The 24,936-nt window shown below is 48.4% G+C and overlaps 2 protein-coding genes across 6 annotated transcripts in view; both read right to left on the reverse strand.

Annotated features, from left to right (window-relative positions):
- The window catches only part of AP3B2 (adaptor related protein complex 3 subunit beta 2), a gene marked incomplete at its 5' end in the record, with an annotated part of 32,460 nt that extends 10,870 nt beyond the window's left edge, over window positions 1–21,590 (reverse strand). For 2 of the 5 annotated variants that reach the window (XM_080913922.1, XM_080913921.1), the window contains 14 exons: window positions 1,715–1,891; window positions 2,882–2,991; window positions 3,251–3,383; window positions 3,706–3,768; window positions 5,832–5,903; window positions 6,272–6,326; window positions 6,489–6,772; window positions 6,852–7,034; window positions 7,116–7,182; window positions 7,470–7,630; window positions 13,178–13,273; window positions 13,598–13,672; window positions 13,799–13,874; window positions 21,478–21,590. In XM_080913922.1, the coding sequence (XP_080770048.1) occupies window positions 1,715–1,891; window positions 2,882–2,991; window positions 3,251–3,383; window positions 3,706–3,768; window positions 5,832–5,903; window positions 6,272–6,326; window positions 6,489–6,772; window positions 6,852–7,034; window positions 7,116–7,182; window positions 7,470–7,630; window positions 13,178–13,273; window positions 13,598–13,672; window positions 13,799–13,874; window positions 21,478–21,590 (1,665 nt within the window). Of the gene's footprint in view, window positions 1–1,714; window positions 1,892–2,881; window positions 2,992–3,250; window positions 3,384–3,705; window positions 3,769–5,831; window positions 5,904–6,229; window positions 6,327–6,488; window positions 6,773–6,851; window positions 7,035–7,115; window positions 7,183–7,469; window positions 7,631–13,177; window positions 13,274–13,597; window positions 13,673–13,798; window positions 13,875–17,245; window positions 17,488–21,477 lie in introns of those variants that run through there. The other 3 variants (XM_080913920.1, XM_080913919.1, XM_080913923.1) reach the window with 3 other exon arrangements.
- Window positions 21,591–22,331: 741 nt separating this feature from the next.
- Window positions 22,332–24,733, reverse strand: LOC308418961 (uncharacterized protein; the record flags this gene model as incomplete). The annotated part of the gene is made up of 5 exons (XM_080914463.1): window positions 22,332–22,364; window positions 23,076–23,323; window positions 23,530–23,731; window positions 23,977–24,108; window positions 24,716–24,733. The coding sequence occupies 5 exons, from the start codon at window positions 24,731–24,733 to the stop codon at window positions 22,332–22,334; spliced, it is 633 nt and encodes a 210-aa protein (XP_080770589.1).
- Window positions 24,734–24,936: the final 203 nt, after the last annotated feature.

Raw genomic sequence — 24,936 nt, forward strand, 5'->3', positions numbered from 1 at the left:
CCTGGTCCTCTGAGTAAGTTCTGGAACAGCCAGTGCTACACAGAGAAACCCTGTCTCAAAAAGCAAAAGCACAAACAAACAGAAAAGAAGAAAATAGGTGTGTTATCTTAAGCCACTAAGTTAACAGTAATTCATTATAAAGCTATGGAAAACTTAAAGTATTAAAATGTGACAATGCCTGTACCTAAGACTCAGGGAACATCTAGAAAAGAGGGAATGAATGAATGAATGAATGAATGCACATGCAGTTAGCAGTGATGTCTATTCACAGTCCCAATACCTAGTGGTCTTGCCTCCTTAGCATGAGTCCCTAGAGCTAACACTAGCTACTCTGAATCAAAGTAGCCAATAAAGAAGTCAATTGTTACCACCTACCGTGACAGTGGTGGTAACTGGAGTACAGGCAGGCCCACCCAGGCTTATGAAGAACACAGTGGCCTTAGGACCCTGCCTTAACTCTAGCATGCCAGATTCCCCACTGCCTGAGCACTGATCATGCCATTCTCTGGTTTTTCCTTTGGATGTTGGGAATTGAACTCAGAGGATCGGAGCTTCGTATATGTTAAGCATGTGCTCCATCACTGAGCTATGCCCTCATCCCTGCTTCATTTTCCCAAGTGCTCCTCCAACCTGCTCCTTGCTCCTTTCAAGCAATGCCCCACACATTTGCTTCCCCACAACACCAAGACTCACTCAGTACTTTGTTGCCCCTGCGTGTCATATTTCTGCCCTCCCATCTGACTCCTGACAAGAATCCTTGGCACCTGGTGGCGCAGCCTATCCCAACTCAAGTCCCTGGACTCACGCCGGGGAGCGTGAATCAAAGAAACCAATAAAGATACAAGTGCTGTGACCCTAAGACTACCACAGGATAACAAAAAAAAAAAAAGCCACATTTTCTGCAAAGGGACAGAGAGTTCTATGGTTTATAGAGTATGAATACTGTTCCAAGTAGTCAATTCTGCCACTACAGCACAAAAGCACTAGCACGCGATACATAAATTAACATGCTCCTACTAGAATATTTAAAAAAAACAAGCCACAGGTCAGGTTCAGCCTGTGGGCAGCAGTTTAGCAAGCTCTGTGTTGTTTGACTCATCTATTGTTTGGAATCTCCAGCTCCTTGGAAAGTTCCGCACTCTATGCCTTATTAGAATTCACCGGAGCTATCTCAGGGAACATGGGCTACCCCAAGGTTCCAGGCACTACAACAGTCCAGCTTACTTGAACCACATCCTTGGCTATAGTATCTCACATAATCTTTTACCTTTGAAAAGGCTCTGGTCACCAACAGCACCCAGGCTGAAACACACCCTTGACTCTCAACCCTGGCACAGACAGCCCAGACATCAGCAAACTCTTGGGAAGAAGCACAACCCGTGTCCCCTGGAATACATGTTCTCCCATCCGTGCCCAGCACTTAGCTCATGAGCACTTCACAGCCCATGTTCCAGAGATGACAGATAAGGACTCTCTACCTTCAAGACATGAGCATTCACAGCCTCACAAGGGATTCTTCAATGATGACCCCACTGGAATCTCAAGTATCTCTATGGACACTGGGGTGGCAATGGTTACTTGGGAAGACTATCCACCTATCTTGATACACCTTTTCAGCAAAGAGTTCAGACTTGTTGGGGAAGGCCACAAGAATGCTGCCCAGGGCGGCTCTTGGGGTCCATAGGAGGCTGGTGGGGTGTCTCTCACTCCTTACCTGCTTTGAGTTTGTCAGGTACAGCTTAGCTGCCAGGTTGATGACCTGCAGCTTCACAATGTCCTCCTCTGCTGTGAAGGACTTGGCCATTTTTCTCAGGACATCAGGTGCAATCTTGGGCACATGCTCACAGTACTCTCCAATGAGCCAGAGGATGCTGGCTCTTGCCATGGGCACCTGTACATATGGACAGGCGTTAGGACTAAAGGAAACATGCTGCTATGTGGGTGGGATAAACTGCCAAGGGGATGGCAGCTCGTGCTGGCCTAATGTCCTATAGGTGCCTGAGGATGGAGGCAGAGGGGTAGAACAGATTAAAAGGTGGGCTTTTCATAAGCCCCTCCCCCTGCTGCCACACAGTTTCACAGTCATGAACAGAGCTGCCAAACAGAGTTCCTAAAGTCAGCCATGGTTTTCTAACTTTATTGCTATACTGCTGTGTCAGCATTGGGATATCTCAACCCAGCAATACAACAGAAACACCGAGGATTAATCGGCCAGCTATCCTCGGAGCTTTGGTGGAAAATAGAGTGGTAGTGAGGGCTAAAGAGCACTGTGAGGAATATCCATGGAGCTAGTCTTGAACACGGTCACACAGTCTAACCTCTCCTACCTGAAGAATGTCCAGTGCCCATTTGGAGGTTGATCCGGGTGTAGCTAAAGCATTTAGTTACAGGTTCTTAAAGTCATGGGGACAGGGCTAAAAAGATGGCTCGGCAATTAAGAGCACTTGCTGATCCTGCAGATGACCTACTTTCAGTTCCTAACACCCATGTTGGGCTGTGCACAACTGCCTGCAATTCTAGAGCCAGGAAATCTGAAACCACTGGCCTCTACAAGTCACCTGCACTCCAGTGCACATACCCCATCACACACACACACACACACACACACACACATACACACACAGCACAATGTAAAGTAAAATAAATCTTTAAAAAGAAATTGGCTGGGTGTTGGTGGCACATTCCTTTAATCCTAGCACTTGGGAGACAGAAGCAGGACAGACAGATCTCTGTCAGTTCAAGACTGACCTGGTCTACAGAGTGAGTTCCAGGACAGCCAGGGCTACACAGAGAAACCCTGTCTTAAAACAAAACCAACAAAAACGGGAAAAAGAAATCATGGAGCTAATGTCGGGGTGGGAAAATAGAGTCGCTTCCTCACCTGGATGTTGTCCGTGAGCTTTGCCAAGTGTTTGATGATCTCGCCGTGCTGAGCTGGCTGCATCTGCAGCAGCTTCTTAATGACCACCACTGACTCTGCAACCACAAGCTCTAGGGAATGGGAATGAGATTAGGATCCCAGAACCGTCAGATGGCCACACCCAGGCAGGCAAGCACACCGTCCTCTTCCTCAGCACCCCAGCAGTTCTAAAGCAGCTCTCAGTTACAGCAATGCCTGCACACTAACTGAAGCAGACAGACCCACAGATACACACTGTTCACACAAGGGGATAACAGCTGGCCATCTGGGTCACACATGCAGGCACAAGGACACCGTCAAGGTTGGACACTTCTCCAGGCAAACACTGACCATCGCGGTTGGACAGAAGCTGCACCAAGCCATTGAGACAGGTGTCACGGACTCGGCCTATGTTCGTTGCGCATCGTCCGATGGCCTGGATCGTGGCTGCCACGAAGTCTTTGTCCATGCTGCGAATGTAGGTCTGTGGGACATCACGATACAATAACATCCACACAGTGAAGGGCTTAAGGGAGATCTTCAAGTAGACTAAAACTCCCCCCATATGATAACTCATCATGCCAGAGATTAAGCCTTGGGGGACTATGATGTCTCCAAACCACATCCAGGGATTCCTCTGCCTAAAGCCAACAGAAGGCACTGAAAGGGGGATCTAAGGAAACATTTCTCCAGCTTTGGGCTTTTACAGAAAATGAGACCCATCAGGGAAATTCTCACTGATCACAGGGATCTTCAGGGAGCCTCTCCTGGGGCTTGGGGACAAGAGGTTAGCCCATAGCCTGTACCTGGAATTCCCGTAGAACGGTGGGGATGTTGGTCTCATTGGCCAGATTGGTCAGCACTTCCAGCTGCGAGGAGAGATAGAGAGGCAGAAAGTGGACAGTGTGGCCAGCAGGTTTTCTAAGGTTTTATTGCAAACCAACTTTACAGACTAGGAAGCAATACTCAGGACAGTCCCACACATCCTCAGAATGATAAGGAAATGCTAGATCATGAACCTTCTTTAAAAACCCAGGAAGGTTGATTTGCCTCCTCAGTGAAGTCCCTGACAAAGTGCAGGTGAGAAACTGTCATGCTGCCTCCAACCTCCACAGAAAACTGTTCTTCTGAGGACAGAAACCAAGGGTGATCTGTGAGTCTCTGAATGGCCTGACCATTCTTCCTGCCTCAGAGGATTTGCAAATGCTGTTCCTGTGTATGGAGTTCTTCCCACTTCTGACCATGCACTTACATAGGTGACTCACATTCATTTATCAGGTCTCAGCTTGGCCTCCATCTTCTGAAGGAATGTTTCCTTGATCCAAATTACAGTGGCCCTATTCTAATTCAAAAGTTTTTATTTCTTTTCTGTGTATTGTTTTGTCTAAGCACCATGTGCACCCAATGCCTACAGATGTCAGAGAAGGCATGGATTCCCTGGAACTGGAGTTACAGGTGGTCATGAGACCTCATGTGGGTGCTAAGAATGGAAACCTGGTTCTCTGACAGAGCAGTCAGTGTTCTTGGCAGCTGGGACACCTCTCCAGCCCTGATGCCAATTATTTCTATTTCTCTGCATTCTTCAACCTTGGCATACTTCATAGATGGGTTTTCTCCATTTACCTTGTGATTAGCTGCTTCATTGCCTCTTTTGCCCCTAACAAGACTAAACAGGCTCAATAAAAGCAGGATCTCTGGCTCATTTCCTTCACCTTGAATCCCTATCTCAACACCTGTTTGTTGTTGCTGTTTTGAGACAAGTGTCTCAAGAAGTCCACATTGGCCTTGAACTCCATATGTGGCCAAGAACAATCTTGAATTTCTGATCCTTCTACTCCCACCACCTGAGTGACAAGATTACAGGCATGTGTTATCCTGTTTATGGGGTGCTGGGTACCAAACCCAAGGCCTTGTGCATACTAAACAAGGACTCTCCCCAGACCCCTTGGGTCCCTAGATCTAGTAACAGAAGTAGTAGCAGATGTGCTAACAAGTAAGAAAAGTTAGTCATTATTCAGTGACATCACTCAATAAGAAGGCGACAGAATGGGAGAGGAATAGAGGCACAGGCTCTCAGCACTTTGCCTGTTGGTGTATATGTTCCAGAAAGTCTGAAGGGGCAGGTATGTGAGAGGCAGAACTGTAGAGCTTGATGACTTCTCACTAGTAACATCACTTCCTGGAGTCTACAATTTAAAATACAAAATGTAAGTGATACAGACTTTGGGGGGTGATTATGAAAATTAAGTTATTCTGGGAAGTGTCTGGTGCATACCACGCAGTTGTATAACAGTTTCCTCCAGGATTGAAACATTCCATCCTGCCGGGAGCTCAGAGAGCAGGAAGGTAAACAACTCACAACAGCTTCGACAAGCCCCTGAAACTGACCAGATTCTCCAGGCCCCTCCCTGCCAGAGTAAGCAGGCTAAAAGAGGCTGAGCTGCCAACACTCAGAGCAGCTAAGTAAGCTGCAAAGTAGACTCTCAGCCAAGCCAAGCTGCAAAGACTCTGGGACCAGACCAGCTGCCTGGGAGGTAGCAACCCACCTGTGGAGCTGTCTGCAAGAGCTTCAGACAGAATCACCAGGAAAGCACACTCAGCAACCTGCTGAGCTGCCTGCAGGCTGTGCTGTGTGCCCCAAGTTCCCAGCTTTTGTGAGCTGTCCTCCATGCTGAGGTGCACCTTGTTATGCAATTGTCTTCTGTCATTTCTGTTCCTGTAAGTAACCCCTCACCCATACTCTTGTAAGTAGCCTCCCCCCCCCCCCAAAAAAAAAAACAACCTCATTGGTTCACCCAAGTTGAACTTGGGTGGCATCCATACTTTGGTCTGTTGTGGGCTCCCCATCTGGAATTAGTAGGCATGTGCTGTATCTCCCCAGACAAAGTTTTGTCACAAGACACAAGCCAGTCTTGCACAGTCTTGCACTCACCTTCAGGATCTTGATCTGGGTAGGATCCGTGGACCTAATGTAGAAGCTCTTCAGGTAGGGTTCAAACATGCCCTGGCAAGAGAGAGTATTCCTGAGGCTCTCCACCATAGTCCCAGATCTGCCTCTTCCAGAGACACCGACCCCTTCCACCGTACACAGCACTCAGCCTCAACACTGTCATCTTTGCCTCAAGTTCCCCATCCTTCTTAGATCTGACTTACTCTTTCTATTAGGCATCACCCCCTCAGTAGCCCCTTCAGGATCTAGACCCTGCTCCTGGCTTGCGTTTGGGGTCTTGAAAAACACTACACCCTGCACGCAGGGTAATTGCAATCCCCCACATACACACCTTTTCCTGCAACCCTGCTCAGCCCACCCCAATTCCCAACAGCTCCCACGGAGCCCACAGGAGCCAGAGTAGGCCTTGAATGCATGCTCACCCTGCGCTTGATGGACATGGTGGCCACATTCTGGAGCACTACGTACTGCACCTCACTGTGGAGAGGATGGGTTAGAGGTTTCTGAACCGGTCGGTTGGGGCGAGGGGCGGCGGGGTCAGGGAAGGCAGGTTAGGGAAGGCAGGTTAGCTCGAGGTGGGAGGAAGGAACTGATGGGAGAAGTGGGATCGGGCTGCGGAGGGGGCGGGACTTGCCGCACCTGTGGCTGCGCAGCAGGCGTACGAGCGCCTTGGCGATGACGCCCACCTCTGCCTTGGGCGCCAGGTGGAAGTAAAGCTGCGCCACCGCCATGACCACCGCGGCGCTGCGGCTCTGCAGTAGCGGCTTCGTGTTCCGCAGCAGCAGCCGGTGATCTGGGTCCATTACATAGGGCTTCCGGGCGGGTAGCGCCACAGCGGCTGCTTCCTCTGATCCAGGGCCTTTGGCCTCATCCTCCTCGGAGCCATAGAAGGCCCTCTCGGGATTCTCCTCCAGCAAGGACTCCTGAAAGAGATACGAAGTGTATGGCGATCTTCCCTGGGTGGCCTCCCGCCCCTCCGCAGGGCTGGGGCCTCCCGCTTACGTTCTGCGTAGGGCTCAGGAATTGCGTTCGAGCATAGCGTGTGAGCATGCTGATGATCACCACCTGGCCCCACTCCTCCACATCAATGAGCAGGTTGCAGAGCTTCCGGTAGTTTTTGTGAATCAGGTCGATACGTTCCGGGCAGACCTCTTCAAAGGCCATCACTACACTGCCCGCCACCAGCTGAAGAAGCAAGGCAAGAGGATGTGAATGGGAAGGGCAGAGGACTCGAACCCTTCCCACATGTCTTTCCATAATACCCACCGTGGTCTTGTCTGCCAAAAGCTTCTCAATGACTTCTATCAGCTGGTCCTTCTGATCAGAGTCCAAACTGAGGGAGAAACAATCGCTGGGAATGTGTTCCCACCTGTTCCCAGGCTCCCCAACAGCTGCCCCAGCCAGGATTACACGCACGTGCATGCGCACGTAAACACACACACACACACACACACACACACCAAGAGATGTGAGCCCTCATCTTCCGCCTGTATTTGTCAGATCCCTAAACTATCTTATTCCAGATGGGAAGCAGCCTGCAAGAGCGTGGTAAGGTCAGGGATAGGCTGAGAGTTCAGGAACCCAGGCCCATGGTGGACAAACAGCAAAGCTGGGGCACACCTGTAGAGTTTGGGGATGGCATGAGCAGCTGTTTTCCGAACGTAGGGTGACATGTCCGAGGCAGCTTCCTTGATGGCTAGCATCATGATGGGAACTATGATGGGCACACGGATGCTAGAGAGAACACGGAGCGCACTGGCACGGATCAGCTGGTTGGGATCCTACAGGCAGAAGTAGAGACAGGCCTGAGAAGGCATTTTGTTCCCTAATGGGAAGATCACACACTTCTGGGAATTACTATTCCTGACTCTTACCACCAGAACGTGCTTCCCTACCTCCTGACCTCCTGACAAGGGCTGGCTTGTGTCTGGTACCTTGGTGTCCTGTATAGTGTCATCTGAGATTGAAACACTACATCCTGCAGGAAAGATCCATAACTTCAAGAAGATCCTGAAACTGGCCACACTGACTAGGCCCCTCCCTGTCAGAATAAGTGATACAAGCTGAGAGTCCTCTCAGACTAAGAGATGCTGAGCTGCCAAGACTCTAAGACCAGACCAGCTGCCTAGGAGAAGCAGCAACCCACCCGTGGAGCTGTCTGCAAGAGCTTCAGACAGAGTCACCTGGAAAGCACACTCTGCAACCTGCTGAGCTGCCTGCAGGCTGCGCTGTGTGCCCCAGGTTCCCAGCTTTTGTGAGCTGTCCTCCATGCTGGCTGGGGTGGTCTTGGTGATACAGCTGTCTGTGAGGCATTCCTGTTCCCATGAGTAACCCCAATAAAACTTATTGGTTCTCCATGTTATACGTGGATGGCATTCATACTCTGGTCTGTCATAGGCTCCATATGTAGGGTGAGTAGATGTATTTGTCTCAGCAGGGCCAGTGCTGTTGAACAACACTTGGGGCCACCACCTCCTGGCTCTGGCTACCAAAATGTGGTGCCAAAACCAGTGTGTCAAGAAGCAGCTTTGTTTCAGAAAGTATAGGAAACTTCAGAACTTCATAGCTTCTCAAAGACTTTCTTGGGAGTCAGCATCTGTCTATGCCTGCAGAGCCGGCCAGAAAGTGTAAGCTGCCCTCTTCCAGAGTTCACTGGTCCATGCCCCTCCCCCACCAGCCTACCAGAAGTTGCCCTTCTCTAACATTTAAAACCCATATGTATGTGTCTCCTGTTCAGATGGCATCGTATACATGTCTGGTAACAGCATGCATTCTCTTGCCCTGACCACAGAGCTTTGCACTATCTTCCCCAGGGGGTTATAACCCAATGGTTCTCAACCCAGGAGTTTCTGCTGCTTTCTTGGGGGTCACATATCAGATACCCTGCATGTCAGATATTTACATTATGATTTGTAATCGTGGCAAAATTAGTTATGAAGTGACCAGGCAAACAGTTTTATGTCTGAGGGTCAGCACATGAGGTTACAGATTTGGAAGGTTGAGAATTATTTCTGGAAACAGTGCCTAATCTTGAAGAGCGGTAGACAATTGTGCAGGCCTACTACAAGGAAGTCAGCTGGCACCTTGATTTTTTAAGTGAACAAAGAGCCCCACAAAACCAGGTGTGAATGTGATGATAATCACTGGCAAAATCCTGGGACTGGTTTTTAATGGTGTGGTTTAGCAGCATTGTTTGAAAAGCAGGAGCCTGTATTTTCTTTGACCATTTTAAAAATAATTTTTAAAATGATCACAGGAACAAAAAAAAACATGTTTTCATTTGGGGAGAGGTAATTAGGCTGGTAAATGTTATCATTGTAGTTCTTGATTTCATCAAGGCATTCTGGGAGTCTTTCCTAACACTTCCTGCATTGCCCCTCTGTAGGCCTTCGATTTCACAATAATCCTGTAAGCATTTTAGGAGCAGAATTTGGGCCTTCCTTTTTGTAGAGAAAATCTCTTGTGTACCGTATGGATGCAACACCTGTCAATTAAAGCTGGTTGGCCTGTAGCTGAGGCAGAAAATAGAAGGCAGGACATCCAATAGGCAGTAAGGATTCTGAGACAGAACCAGGCTCAGAAGGATTGGGCCCCAGACTTAGAGGAAAAAACAGTCACATATAACTAAGGACCAGGTAAATAACCATGAGGCAGAATTTAGAATAATGGAATTATTAAATTATAAGCCAGTCAAGGAACATGCCTAACTATATGTCCTAGGTATTTTTGTAAATATATTTGAGTCTCGAAGTTATTATTTTCGGGAGCTTGGGGCTGGAAGGAAAAACACATACTACACATTTTATCTGTGTATCATCTTAGCCCTTTATACGTGAAGTATATATATTTTTTCTCCTTGCTTTTAGGATCTTCCAAAGTAAGACAGAAAAATGCTGGCTGACTATACAGTTCTGTGGGTCCACAACTTAATTTATTAACAAACTGATAACCTGGAGACACTATATGCCACACACTGCAAACTGATAACTGCTTACTGTTTTGGAGGAAGACACAGATTTGGGGACAAAAGTGAAGTCCAAAGCCTTGCACTGGGTGTGGTACATGCAGTCCCATGTACTAGAAAAGCTGAGGCATGACTGAATGTCTGAAGCCACCACCCTGGGCAACTTAGTAAAGCTGTGTCCTCAAATAAATAAAAATGAAAAGAGCCAAGGGAGACGGAAGAATTGTGAGTTCCGGGCTGCTTGTATTACATGGCGAGTTCCCGGCCAGCCCTGTCTCAAAACACCAAAAGAAATGGGGGGGGGGGATTTCATGTGAGGGAGGCTGAGGATGAAACACAATAGTAAGTTTGAGGGCCTGGTTCAACCTCTGGTACTGCAGAGGATCCTGTATCAGTGATGCTGGGGGACTGATTAAATGACATGAGTTTCACAGGAGATCCCGGGGACACCCACAGAGACAGAGTGACAGCAGTCTAGGTGATCTGTTTACCAGCCACAGGACTGAAAGAAACGTTGATAAAAAGAAAAAACAGAAACATGGCTTCCGGTTAGCTGGTAAAAATAGAACCTGAGCATACACAGTGGTCCAAACAGGCCCCAAACTCAGTAATCTAGAACAGAAAACTCTGGTTGTGTTCTGAGACCATTTACAAAACAGTACTGCCTTGTGTAGGAATGCATGACCAATCAGAAAAGAGAAAACATATGGGCCAGCAGGATGACTCAGGGCTTAAAGCTCTGGCCACTAGGCCTGATTCTTCTGAGCTTGAACCCCAGGATCCACAGGGTAGAAGATCTGACCACTGCACATGCTTGCACACACAAAAATAAATAAATGTAATTATATATATATGAAAAGTAGGAGAGATACACAAGAGACAAACCAATTTTTTTAAAAATTTAAATTATAGTACAGAAGTTCCAGTATAATGTAATGAATGGATGAATGGTTAGGAAAGAAACAGAGAGCCATGTGGAAAGAGGTTCTGGCAGTGGTTTAAATCTCAGCACTTGGGAGGCAGAGGCAGGAGGATCTCTGAATTTAAGGCTAGCCTGGTCTACAAAATGAGTTCTAGGACAGCCAAGGCTATACACAGAAACCCTGTCTGTGTACCAAAGGGGCGGGGGACAAGGGGTATGTGTGCTTGTGGCTTTATGAAGGAATGTGGTCCCTGCCACTGGTGACACATCAGAGATGTTCAACAATAAAGGCTGTTGACCTCAGGGCCAATCTATTAGCTGCCTTTAAAAAAAAAAAAAAGAATAACAATTAGAATATAACTATGTTCACTTCTTTAACACAAAATCTAGCAATTTCATGTGTGTTCATGTTTGAAACACTGTAACCTACAAAACCTAAATATTTAAAGATTTGTTGACAACTGTTCTAGAGAGTTTTGGGGGTGTTTTTTGTTTTGGTTTGGTTTTTGTTTTGTTTTGTTTTGGTTTGGGGTTTGGTTTGTGGTTTTTCATTGAGTTGGGCCAGTTGAGATTTCTTACAGGGGGTAAGAGACAGATTGTAGAAACTTCAAGAAAATCCAAAGATATGTGCTGCAGTTTCTGAATAGATTTCAGAATAGATTTTACAAAAATCTATTTTTGTAAACCACAGTTTTGATTTGAAAGACCAGTCTAGTATTTTATCATACAAATACTACACTCAATCTATGGACTAATTACTGTATATAAAAGTAACCATGCTTCCTACCTTTCACTGAGAGCAGACTGCCCACCTTTCCTGCCAGCCCAGCTGATTCAACCAGAACTGAGCCCCAGAGAGCAGCAGTTGGTCCCCAGTCAGCCCAGCAGCTACAGAAGTGTAGGGCTCTGAGAAGGATGAGGTATAACCCCAAGAGAAATCCAAACTGAACATGTAGAAGGATCGGGCAATTGAAATCATAACCAGAACTTCTGAAACAGATACCGAGGGAGAGAGGGGGCTGCCCATGTGTCCACGGAAGAACCTAAACCAGTCAGCAGGCACTCAGGGGAGACCTGAGCAAGAGTTCATAAATTCAACCCTAGGCCCCTGTACAGGAGGAGGAGGCAGACAACCAGAGAGATATTCACAGTTTAGTGAGGGGGTTTTCAGCCCACTGCCTCCTACTAAAAAACCTGGATCTCCACTGTCCCTCCATTTAGGTGATTCTAATTTCTGTCTGTCTCAGATTCATTCTTCAGGAATTGATGTGATGTGGGTATTTAAAGGGTGTTTTTATTTGTTTTTGTTTTGTTTTGTTTTTAATACTCTTGTGTGTCTGATGCATGACAATGACCTCCTATGCTAAAAAGCAGAAAGGCCAATTTTTTTCCAATTCTGGAATCACTAGCCATACAGAGCCCATAGAGACTGGGATTCCCAGACTCAGTTGGGACAGGTGGTTCTTTGACTTCTGCAGTGACCTTGGCAGCCAGCCTCCCAGGGGAAGACCAATCTCCTGAATCGGAAGCTGGCTCTCAGCAAAATCTCTGTCTTGCCTAGCAGGTGGAAAGTAAAAAGGCTGTTCATCAGAATTCTTCCTCAGTGGATTGGCATGTGCCTGATGTGTATCACAATTCACACTCTTCTATCAGCAGACATAAGGACTGAGAGTCTCTACAGTCTGGGATCAAATGGTTCATACTGGGGACAACCTGCTACTAAAAAAAAAAAAAAAAAAAAAAAAAAACAAAGTCTCTACTAAAACTTAAGTTGAGATGTGTACTAAAACTTAAGTTGAGATGTAACCCATACCCTGACTAGTAAGACCACCTCAGAGGAACCTTTAAGATGTGACTGAGTCAGGAGGGCTCCTGGAGAATGGATTAATGGCCTGAGAGTGGCCGTCTCTTATATGGGTCTCTCTCACTATGTGACACCATGTGCCACCTTGGACCATCCAGCTTCCAGGACTGAGAGAAGAATAAGCTTATTCTTTACAAATTACCCAATTTATTACCTGGTTGTAGCAATAGAAAATAAATCAAGACAAAGCTTTATCATAGGCATCTCAGGTTGAGTGGCATGGGCTCTGGGCACCCAATAGCTATCGTACGTTCTGGTTTTGTTTTGTTTTGTTTTGTTTTAAACTGGGTTTCAATGTGTATCCTGGCTGGCCTCAAACTCACAGAGATCCCCCTACCTCTACCTCCCAAGTGCTGGGATTAAAGGTCTGCACCATTACCATCACCACTTGGCCTTTTAAGTTCTTCTTCTACCTGTTGAGGCCTCACAGTGGTCCTTCACTCTCCTCTGAGCCTGATCTTCCCAACCTCTGCAATTAGGAAGAGATCCAGAGCCTGCATATTCATTCATAGCTCCTGCCTGGCCCCACTCCTCCCATACAGTTCCAGTGAGGCCCAGACCCCATGCAGACCTCTGACCTTTAGGCCGCGTTGGAAAGTAGAGATGGACAGTAGAGCCAGGTCTTGCTGCTCCTCAGCATATCGGACCAGGTACACGTAGACGAGCTTTTTCACCTACGGGAGAGCAGGGGTCTTGGCAGGTTCCCTAGCAGGGGGAGGGACTTTCACCTCCCCCCCGATACCATCACCACCGCCTCTCTGTGCAGCTGTGGTTCATGGGGTCAGGTTCTTCCAATAGAAGACAGAAGCCTTGAGTGTGTTCCCAGTCCTCAACCCAGATTCACATTCAGTTCAGGGACATAAGGACAGTGTCTTCTAGGTCAGGAACAGTCTGAATAAGCCAAGCCTCAAGGGATGAATCCTTTCCTTCTGTGCCCTGAGCCCTGCTTGAGTTTAGTCCTGGGTTGGGATTGGAGATTGTTGCCGGATGGTACTTACCTCTATGTTCTTACAGGCCACGTTCTTCACCACTGCAGGGAACAGGTCTGAGGCATTCTTCCCCCGGGCGATCATCTGGGAGTTGGGTCGGGTAGGGAGAGGAGGTGGAGGAAGCACAGTGGTTAAGGCAAGAACCTATACACAGCCAGGGTCACTGTCCTTGGACACCCAGACCTATAACCCGTGGGAAGCCCTTCTTACTGCCACAATCCTCTTCATGGCCTCCAGCTTGAGGGAGTCCTTGTTGGTGTCCAACATCTCTTTCAGATCGTCATGCCTGGGGGGGGGGAGGAGGGTACAGACGGTCAGGTGAGGAAGCAGGGGGGCATGGGTCACCAGGGTCCAGGCAGACTCAGGCCAAGTCCAGTCTAGAGTGGAACCAGATCCAAGAAGTAGGGGTGGGGAGTAGGAATAGACAAACTACAAATTAGGGTTTCAGGAGAAACATGTTGACCAGCCACTATTATGGGCTGGATTGCATTCCCCAGGAGCAAAAGAAAGGATGTTGAAATCCTAACCCCCTGATGCCTCAGAATTCTTGGAAACAGATTTATTAAGGATGTGGGTGGAGCACAGCTCAGCTGGTAAAGTGTTTGCCCCATAATCATAAGGGCCTGAGTTCAAGCTCCAGCACCCACATAAAGGCTTTGTGAGGTAGAAAGTGCCTGTAATCCCAGCACTGGGGAGGTGAAGACAGGAAGGTCCCCAGGGCTCACTGGCCAGCCAGCCTAGGCTACAGTGTGAGCCCCAGGTCCCAGGGAGAGACTCTGGCTGGAAAAAACAAAACAAAACCAGGTGGATGACTTCTAAGGAATGATGCCCAGGGGTGACCTCTGGCTTCCAAACACACACACACACACACACACACACACACACACACACACACACACATATATACACACACACACACACACGCTCACCCCTTCATATATAAAGATGTTTCTTGATATAATGGCATATATTCTCATAAACCCAGTATAAAGTGAACATATTAAGATATGAACAAATTAAAATATATTTACTACACTTCAACAACCAAACATCATAGGGTATACTGGCCCATCCTCAGTGTGTATTAGCTGTCTTATATTAGCTGATTGATGGGCTCAGCATCAAACTATCACACTGCACGTTGCTAGCCTGGGAAAGGAACAAAACTCAAAATACTTTGTATGAAATGTACACCACTTTCTCAGCACCATAAATTCAAAAAACTCACAGGATGGGCGAGCCATCATTAATTAGGGACTGCCTGTACTGAAGTTAAAGGAAGCTATACCATAGCTGGGTAGCTACCTTGTCCAGTATGTCTCCTGGTTTGTTTAAGACAGAGCCCAAGCTGGGCTCCTTCCTCAGCCTCATGATTCTCCTGTCTCAGCTCCTGCAGATTACTAGTATGTACCATCCCACCCAGATCCTCTGGTGATCCCACTCAGAGTGACAGAGAGTCACAAAGAGAACGCTGTAAAGACATGGGACTGAAGATTTTCTTCTGTAAGCCAAGAAGTATCAGTGATTGCCACTGAGCCACCGAAATTTGGAACGAATTCCTCTCTGGGTTTCTCAGGGCACATGGCTTTGCTAATACCACCATTTCTGGCCTTATGAACTGTGAGACAGAAAGTTTTTATTCTGGGGTCTGGAGATAAAGCTCAGCTGTTAAGAGGCTTGCTTAGCTTTGTAAAGTCCTGAGTTTGATACCCACATATCTCAGGCATGGTGGCACATCCCAGTGCTCAGGAATAGGAGGCAGGAGGATCATGAGACCCTGTTCCCAAAAAAAAAAACGTAACCCAGCTTCTGGTTTTTGGTTTGTTTGTTTTGTTTATGTTTCACTTCATCAACCATGAAAATCTAGGACAGCTGGGCAGGATGGCGAACACCTTTACTCCTTACTCAGGAGGAGAGGCAAGTGGATCTCTATGAGTTCTGGGCAGTGGGCTTTTCAGTGATGTAGCCACTTCGGAGTCGCCCATTCTCCAGTAGGTAACTGCTCAGCCATACTTCTGGAACTCCCTGGATCACTGAGATGGACTTAGGTAGAATTGTTTCTTTGGTGCCATATCTGGGGTGAATCTGTATCTATTCATATCACTCCAGGAAAAGTCACACAGCACCCCCAAACATAGACCTGGTTATCAGTTACTCAGAGGTGTTGTGTTGAAGTGGGGACAGACGCACAGACTATTTGTACAGACTTTGGAGGCTGACAGAACTTTGCCAGTGTGTAAGTGTGCACGTGTAAGTGTGCACTGCTGTACCCCTCCAAATACGTACTCCATGATTAACAATCAAGTACTTTTCACATGTACTGCACACACTTTCACCCCTGTGGATATGTCTATACTCTAGAAATAGAACCATGCTATACACACATCCCTCATAGACACAAATAACCATATACATGAGGCTTCAACCACAGACCCCAGAGAAACACACAAACTCACAGAAATATACACAAACCATACAGCATCCCACCATAGAAGCATTCTCAATACATAAAGCCCCAGACACACTTTGTCTACACATCTATAATACATATGCTACAAGAGACTTATCCAATCTCCAACACCATGCACAGACATACACTCCACAGGCCCCTTACAGTCACACACCACAGCCAGATCTAATACTTAGACAACCTTAATAAATTTGGTCACTTAAGGCTCATTCACCAAAAGGAGGGGATCCTGAGGGCCCAACCTGGGGGGCTGGGGTGTAGGGCCAATGGCCTGCAGTAGACAGAGCAGGTTCGAATAGATGCCTGTAACTGTACTCCCCAGAAGTTGCCTGACACCAGGGTGTCCTTGCCACACCTAAGATGCCTCAGGTCCCTGTCAAATGCACACACCCCAGGGCATCCCACTCCAAAAACTACTAATGCATTTCAGGAGCTGGGTATAAAAAACAGAGCAGACAGAATGATCTTCAAATGCCCACAACCCATTTTAGACCTCTTGGGGTGAGACTGCCTTGTCCCCTTTCCCTTCTGGGGAGAGACGGACCTCATCCCCCTGTTGTTCCCCCTCTTCCCACTGCCTTCAAGTTCCCAAGAGACAGAAGGGAGAGGTACACAACCATGCCCGAGGTCATAAAATATTCATTTCCCAGTCAGATCCCTTTACCTTTCCCTCCTTCCAACCTGACCCCGACCTACTGTGGATTAGCAGACTTTCCTGATGGTGGCTAGAGTGCCCAGGTGTGTCACAGATAACCTTGGGATCAAACACATCCACCCACCTCCTCAGGGGCTATTGGTTTCCCTTCCCAAGTTACAGTCCACCACCCAGACAGACTGGCCAGACTTGGACTGTGGGGTTTTTTCTGTCTCCACACTTTATCCTGACACCACTGAGGACAGGGGTCCTGTGGGAGAGAACAGTCAAGCTGGGACCGAAAGCCTTGAACGCTTTACAACCTCCCTCCCCTCAGAGTTTCCAGGGAGTTGAGCTCCTTTATCCCCTGTTCAAACTCAGCCTTCAGGTGTCCTGTGACCTCTACCTGCAGGCCCTCAAGCCTGGACATGAACACCTAGTACCCCTCTGTCTGAGGAGCTAAGACATAAAGGATCTGGGCTAACAGCAGCAACTACCCATTCCCCGACTTCCTCAGCTCTCTGGGGGAGGGGACATAGAAGTGGGATTGTACCTTAGTGGCTGGCTCTGGGTCTGGCCTTGGCCAACCTCAAGAAAAGGCCCTTCAGTCAATGTTTCTGGGGTTGTATCTTCCTCAGGAGCCTGCAGCCACCGAAGTTCCTCCGGCTTCAAAGCCTGGTACCATGGTGGGGGCCCACCGTCAGGACCTAGCACAGGACTGGAAGCCTCCTCCTGATCGGCCCCTCTGGCCCCTGGTCTTACTACAGTCCCTGGGAGCTGCAGGAATCGCTGCATCTGGCATCAGGTCCAGCTCCAAGAGGGTACTGAGCTGGGCCTGCTTGTCACTGCCCACTGCCACCAGGAGGCCCCGCCCTGTAACTCAGTAACCAGACACTGGCCTCCTAGGAGGATCTGGTTTCCTCTTTTATGCTCAGAAGCAAAGCCACAGGAGGTACGGATGGCTAGACAGAAGGACTGAGCCCACCCCAGGCTCTGGGATGATAAGTTTAGGGGAAGAGCTTTGTTGTTGTTTTCTTTTCTTTTGTTTTTGTTTTTCACTTCAAATCTCATAGCAAAATGAATCTAAATTTTCTCAGAATTGTGTTTCCCTCTTCCCTAGAAATCTCATGTATCACCCCCCCACCCCCATTCCAACCCCCTACCTCTCCCATCCCCCCACCACTGCTCCTTCTGGCCCAGCCTCTTGATCCTCATCAGTCCTTCCAGTGCCAGCTTGTGGAGTTAGTCATGACACAGACTCATCTGTAGGCTGGCCTGTGAGCGAGTGTTTCCATTGGTCTAATGGAGGCGGAAAGACCCACCCTACATGTGGGTAGCAGCATCCAATGAACTGGGCACCCCGACTGAATAAAAAGGAGAAAATGGGGGCTATAGAGATGGTTCAATGCTTGAGTTCTGGCTGCCCTTCCAGAGGACCCTGAGTCAATTCTCAGCAACCACGTGTCAGCTCACAACTGTTTATAACTCCAGTTCTAGGGGATCTGACACCCTCTTCTGGCCTCCATAGGCACAGACACAATGCGGTGCACAGACATGCATGCAAGCAAACCACCCACATGCATAAAGTGAAAATAAATTAGGAAAAAGAATTATAGCAGACTGGGGTGGGGAGGAGAGAGAGCATGAAGCCCCATCCTCTTGGCTTCATGACTGAGGCTGACTGCTACATCAAACTTACTATTATACCCCCCCATAATGTATATTCTCAAACTAGGAGCCAAAATAAATCCTTGCTCAAATTGCTTCTGTCAGATATTTGATCACACAATAGGAAAAAGTAAGCCCTTAAATCTCCTTTGCCTCCCCTAGTCTAGGTCAGGGCACGAACATTTTCTACTTAGTACCTCTTTGCATCTGAGAATTTTTTTTACATGACTCCAGGTTTACATGTTTACAGGTATATAAAACAGATATACAAATCAAACATTTACTGGAAATAAATCAAAAAGAAATTTATTTTGAAACAACTCTTTGGGGCTGAAGGAATGACTCAGCAATTAAGTGTTTGAATAAAAAACTTGAGTTCAAGTCAGGTGACGATGCTGCATGCCTTTAATCCCATCCTAGCACTGGAAGCAGAGGCAGGTGCAGCTCTCTGAGTTCGATGCCAGCTGGGCTACAGAAAGGGTTCCAGGACAGCCAGGGCTGCACAGAGAAACCTTGTCTCGAAAAACCAAAAGGCTAGTTCAGTGAGAGACCCTTCACCAAAGGTGCAAGGCAGAGAGTGACCGAAAAGGAAATCCTCCTGTAGTCGAATGACATGCCCACCTGGTCATACATGTGCCCATACAAAATACATGTACACTTCACACACATATGCACACTCACACCTTCATATAAAAATAGTGAAAAGTTACCAAAAACAGTTATTTAGTACACATATAATTTTACCACTCAAGACTAAAGCAAATTTTCATAGTAATGTGATAGAGGTGTCTGTATAACATTATAATCTAAAGATATACTAATCTGATGATGCATGCCAAGGAATGACGGACGTCTTTATTTCTGTAATTAAACCATTATGTTTTCCTAAGAGCAGAAGACCTTGTATGGTACAGTTGAAAGCTCTGCAGTCTCCAGGGATCACCTTGTGCACCAAGGTGTGTCCAACAGTGTCAGTGGTGTGATGGAATCACCTTTGCAAAGTGTGAATGTTATACAGTGAGACTCACGGTAGCAGTAAAGCCACAGTGTGCGGCGTAGATTGGAAACCCGAGTTCTATCGCTTGATTTTCACTAAGTTTTCATTTTTGTGTGTTCAGTATCCTCCAGTGTTGTCAACCTTTTTGTGAATACTGCATTGAGTTAACAGACCTGGTTGGGACCCGCTGTTAGGCTTCTTCCAAACCCCACCCCACAGTGACCTGGCACTATAAAAGGGGCTGCTTGCCCCCTCCTCACTCTCTTACCCTCTTGCTCTTACCCTTTGTCTCTCCTCTCCCCATTTCCTCCCCCCTTTTCTCTCCACATGCTCATGGCTGGCCTCTACGTCTTTACTCCTCTTTTCCTCTTCTCTTTCTCTGCCTCTACTACCCTCTTAACTCCCCTCCCCATGCCCTGAATAAACTCTATTCTATACTATACAGTCCTGATGCTCAGCATGGGTCCCCCAGAGGCATCTCCCTTCCCCCCATGCCTCACCACACCTCCATAGAACACATTCCTTCCACTCTCTTTATCTTTTTCCTAATATTGGTGCCAAACCCCAGGACATTTCTTTGTCTTTTTATAAATACATCACCCACAGTTTAAGCATCTTAGATTTAGGCCATCCCCATACCCTGCCCACTGACATCTCCTTCCCTTGTCTCTTCCTGTCCAGCCTGAGATCCTTCCAACATACAAACCTGGCGGCAGCACTTGCTTAGAGCCCTCATTCATTCTAGTGACTTGCAGCGATTCTAGCTACACAGTTTCATCAGAAGAACCTACACCGTTGCTTTCCTTAGTCCTCTGGGACATAGGAAATATAAATTAAATAGGCTTATTTATTTGTAACCCTGGCTTGTAAATGAAAGGTTTGTCTGTTTGTAGCCTTGGCTGTCCTAGAACTTGCTATGAAGACCAGGTTGGTTTTGAACTTAAGAAATCTGTTTGCTTCTTTGTCTGGGTGCTGGGATTAAAGGCGAGCACCATCACACACCCAATTGTACATCTTTTACACCAGTGGAGTTTTATTAAATGTATATAGAGTCAGCACAGTCTCCATCTCTTTTGTCTCAGGTATACTCTTCCCAGTAGAGGCCTGTCAGCCATAGGGGCTATGAATTCTGACAGGCTCACAGCCTAACATCTGAGAACAAAGTATGTGCTCACAGCTTCGTCCTGTCCTCAAAAGTTGCACTTTGCTTATCAGTTCCCTGGCTTTAAAGGGTTCACAGCCAACTGAGCATATGAGGCCTAGCACTGACCACGCAGAGTGAGGGACAGGGTCACCCTGTCCTTAGTAATAAAGTCCAGTGGATTCCCACCAGGTGCACCTGCCTGTTTGAATCACCCTTCTGCAGAAGTACATTTGTTTGCCCCCTGTGCTCTGGATGGTGTGGTTATTTCCCTGAAACCCCAGACCCATTTCTAACACGTGAGTACCTTTCTGAAACACATCTTGCGCTCTCTTCCTGACCCTTGAATTGTCAGGCCTTCAATTTTGCTCCCTGTTGGAGCAATCTGTTGGCTCCTGTTCGCTACCCTGTTACATGACTAGCAGGTCCATGGGCCATTAGTAAATGTGCTATTGAATTTATGAACAAATAAATGAATGGGTCAAGGGTAAGAGACTGAACCATAGCCAAACCAAGTAAGGCTGAATCATAGGGCAATGTGGGGGGTTGGGGTTAGAGTTGGGGGACAAGAGTAAGAATGAGGTGGAGGATGGAGAAATGAATTTGCAGGAGGAGCCAGTTTCTCTGTCTACATCCCAGGGCCGGCTTCCTGGAGTGGACCACACTCAAACTCCAGTTCACAATTCAGACCCCTCCCCTACGGAATTGGGTTTGGGGATTTTGGTTTGGTTTCTTTTTCAGCCAACCCACCCAGCAAATAAATACTTGGTCTCTGCTGTTCCTTAAGAACCCGGCCTGGCTGGTCCCTCCCCCACCAGCCTCGGGTCCCCGCCCCCGCGTAGGTTAAGGCGAAGTGACCCAGCTGCGGGAACCCGGCGGAGCTCGCAGGGCGGGTCCCGGTCGGCTGGGCCGCGGCCTCTCGGGCGCTGTCCATGGTGCCTGCGCGCCAGCCGCAGCCGGCCGGCGCTCGCTAGCTCACCGCTTGTAGTCGGAGGAGAAGATACCGCCGCTCGCCGGGTCGTGGCCATATTCCGGCTCCCCGGGGCCGGCTGAGCCGCCCTTGTCTTCGCTGTAGGCCGGAGCGGCCGACATGGATCTGCGCCGAGGGGTGGCTGAGCGGCCGGCTTGGGCTTGGGCCGAGGAAGACGATGCACGCCGAGCTCTGCAGAGCTGCAATCTGCGAGGCGGAGGCAGCGCGCAGATTCAGCAATCAGGGCTGAGCGCTAAGGTTCTTAAAGGGACCGGCACCACCCGCGGAGTGCAGGGTTGGGGTGAGCGGACAGGGAAGGAGAAACAGTGCCTGCCTCACCCCAATATCTCAGAACTCCCTGGCACCCGTGTCTCCACACTTAAGGCAATTGCAAGCTTCTAAAGGTCTCTCACTGTCAGGGAGGCTGCTGGGCTGATGACTGTATAGTCAGTCTTTGGAGGGATGCGGACCTCCTGCCACCGCCCTCCCGATCACCTGACCTCCAGGGACCCGCCCACCTACGCAGTGAAGGAGAGTGGGGGGGGGGGCAGTGAAAGAAGGCCATACTGGCAGGCATGGGTTGGGACATCTATCTTGGAGTTTTAGGAGTGGATGCCTTTCCAACCTTTTTCTCACAGTCCAAATCCCTCTGAGGATAACCCGCTTACTCACTGGGAAGCGTAGCAACTTCCTGGAAGAAGGGGAATTTAAGGGCAGGCTGACCCAGGAAGCAAGTGCTAAGGGCATTCTGGGAGCGAAGCAGTCCAGGTGGAGTGACTAACATCCTAATTGCGTTTGGTAAAATACTTTAATGATCCTTTCTGAAGCCTCTTCTGGCCCATTCAGGAGGCCCCAAGGTCTCATTAATCCCTGGTTAAGTTCCTGTCCATTGACATCTAGGAGGGAAGGGAGAAGGGGATTGAGTTAGGCCCTGGTGTAATTGCCAGTTCTCCAGGACTTTGAGATTTGTCAAGCTTAGCTCCCAAGACTCAAAGAAGGAAGGAGAAAAGGAAGGAAGGACCGTAGCTAGGTCTGGATTAGAGAGAGCGCCCTGAACTAGTCTGATGCCTGAGTTGTATATCTTCAGGCTAGAGGTTTGGAGGTGAGCTTGAATGACTGGGAACTTCTGGCCAGGCTTAGAGAATAGAAGAGTTCCCAAAGTCTGAGTCTTGATTTGTGGACTAGGATGCCCAGCTCTCTAAGATCAGAATTGGCGGGCTGTTTGGAAAAGGGTAGAACTGAGAAAAGCAGACTTTGGGTCAATAGAAAACTCTATTGCAAAAAGAAGGATGGAGTTGGACCAGCACCTGGGTTGGAGATTGGTCATAGTCAGTAGATCTGTTCAGAATCTAAGAACAGGAGCCTGAGGTCTACCTGGCAACGACGCGAAAAGGTGTTTCAAAGTGTATGACTTTAACAAATAGACACCCCTATTTTTTTTTTTCTGGGGACTTTTGGACCGCCAGAGTAAAGAGCTTAAGGTGAAAGAAGCCCGTCTGGTGCAGTGGAGAGAGGAACCGTCTGGATTGTGTTGGAGCACACTGATTAGGTGCATTTGTTAGCAGACTCAGGCTGGGACGAGATGTACGTAGAAGAGAGGCACTTACTGAATCCACGCCCAACAGATTCAGTGCAAAGTGCACGCAGTTGCTGCTAGTGGGGTGGTAGGGAGGGGGATCGTTGTCCATAGCGTCTCGCACGCGGCTCTCCAGCACCCTAGGGTCAACGCCATCGCGTCTACGTAGCACACGCCAGAGCTGTCGGGAGCGCTGCAGAGCTCGGTGCCCCTGCTTACACACGACACCCTCGCAGTAACCCAGAAGGGTTTGTACTCCACTGTTGCTGGAGGTCCTGCCTGTGGGGATAGCCGACCCAAATCAGGGCAAACTCGGAGCTAGCTTCTGTGCAACTCTGTACTCTGCCCCAGGATTTCCTTAAATTGAAGCCCCGCACCCTGGCTGCCCAACCTTCTCTCCCCAGTCTTCAGAGACCCACACCTTCATCCCAGTTTTTATCCCGGAGCACAGCTTGCTCACAAGTGGCCAAATTTCTTTTGCTCACCCTCAAAATGTATGATCTCTCCGTGGCCGCAGTAAACACCCACGTGGGCCCCGAACCACCGTGCCTTAGGGGACCGCAACTTGAATAGGAACAGGTCTCCAGGCTGAGGCTCACAGTTGTCTAACTCCACCACCTGGAAGTGCTGACCCATGAACGCCTCGGAGAAGAAGAACTGAAGGGTGCTGGAGGCCCCTACCAGCGTCTAGGAGAAGAAACAGTCACAGACTGCAGGGCGCGCACAAGGACAGCTAGGTCATTCCACTCACCAGATGGTAGACCTGGCTTAGGGTCGCACCCTAGGCTAAAGGTCTTTTCTGCTTTACTCCTGCCTCCCTGTCCTTAAGGAACTCCAGAGGCCTGGAAATCAAGGATATACACTGCCTTGAGCCACCCACTAGATTCACCATGATGTCCCACAGTTGGGACCTCCTCCCCACTCCTAGTTACCCACTTCTCCTGATTCCTTTCACTCTCCCTCCCCCTGCTCCAATCTCCTTCCTTGTCAGTCGTCCATGTTGCCATTCCTACAAGCAACGCTGCCTTCTGGGTGTCGGCTGATACCTGGGTTGAGCAGAAGACCTGAAGAAACAGGAAAAGTGCAGTGAGGTTGGGCCAAGGCCGATCTCTCCCAAGTCCAATAACCTCAGTAGCAAGCGTGCATTCGTTTGTTCCTTGTTATAATTCTCAAGATCAGTTGAATATTCTTATTCTCAGGAGGAAATTGAAGTACATCAACTCTTGCTAATCTGTGTTCACACAACCATCTGGGTCCCATGAAATAAATATCTTTTTTTTTTTTTCTAGAATGAACTGAGAAATCCAGTTTAGTTTCCTGGGTTTACTGGGAACAGAGGGTGATTTCACTGCCTGTGTTGCTTTGGTTTCAGAAGTGGTGGGGAGAGATTGGCAGGGGCGGGGGAAGGAAGAGAGTGAAGGGACCTGGAGCAACAAGTGACCATGACCCCAGGGCTCTGGGTATCTTTGTGTGTGTGTGTGTGTGTGTGTGTGTGTGTGTCCTTGGTCAGGAGTTATCTACCCAACATCCACCCAACAGGGAGAGTACTCTTTCCAGCTCCCCTCTCATCCCGTACCCACCGAGTCAAGCAAAAGTCACAGCAGTGGAAGAGGGTAGACCGTCCTAGCCCCTGCTGAGATGGCAGCCACCCTGTCTGAGGAAGCCATTTACCTGGGATGTGAGGCTCATCTAGGGAAAGAGAAATCAGCCATTACCACCTGCCGCTTCACCTCTCTCCTCCCTGCTCTGGTGGCTCAATATTTGGGTGTTGTGCCTTAAGCCTACGATAGATGGCTGGTCACAGATTGAGAGACCTATGCCACCTCTCCAGATAGGATATCAAAAAGTCCCCCCTCTGTTTCTCTCTGTCTCTTTCCCTCCCTCCCTCCCTC

This window comes from Micromys minutus, assembly GCF_963924665.1.
Source record: "Micromys minutus genome assembly, chromosome: 3".
Taxonomy (NCBI): Eukaryota; Metazoa; Chordata; class Mammalia; order Rodentia; family Muridae; genus Micromys; species Micromys minutus.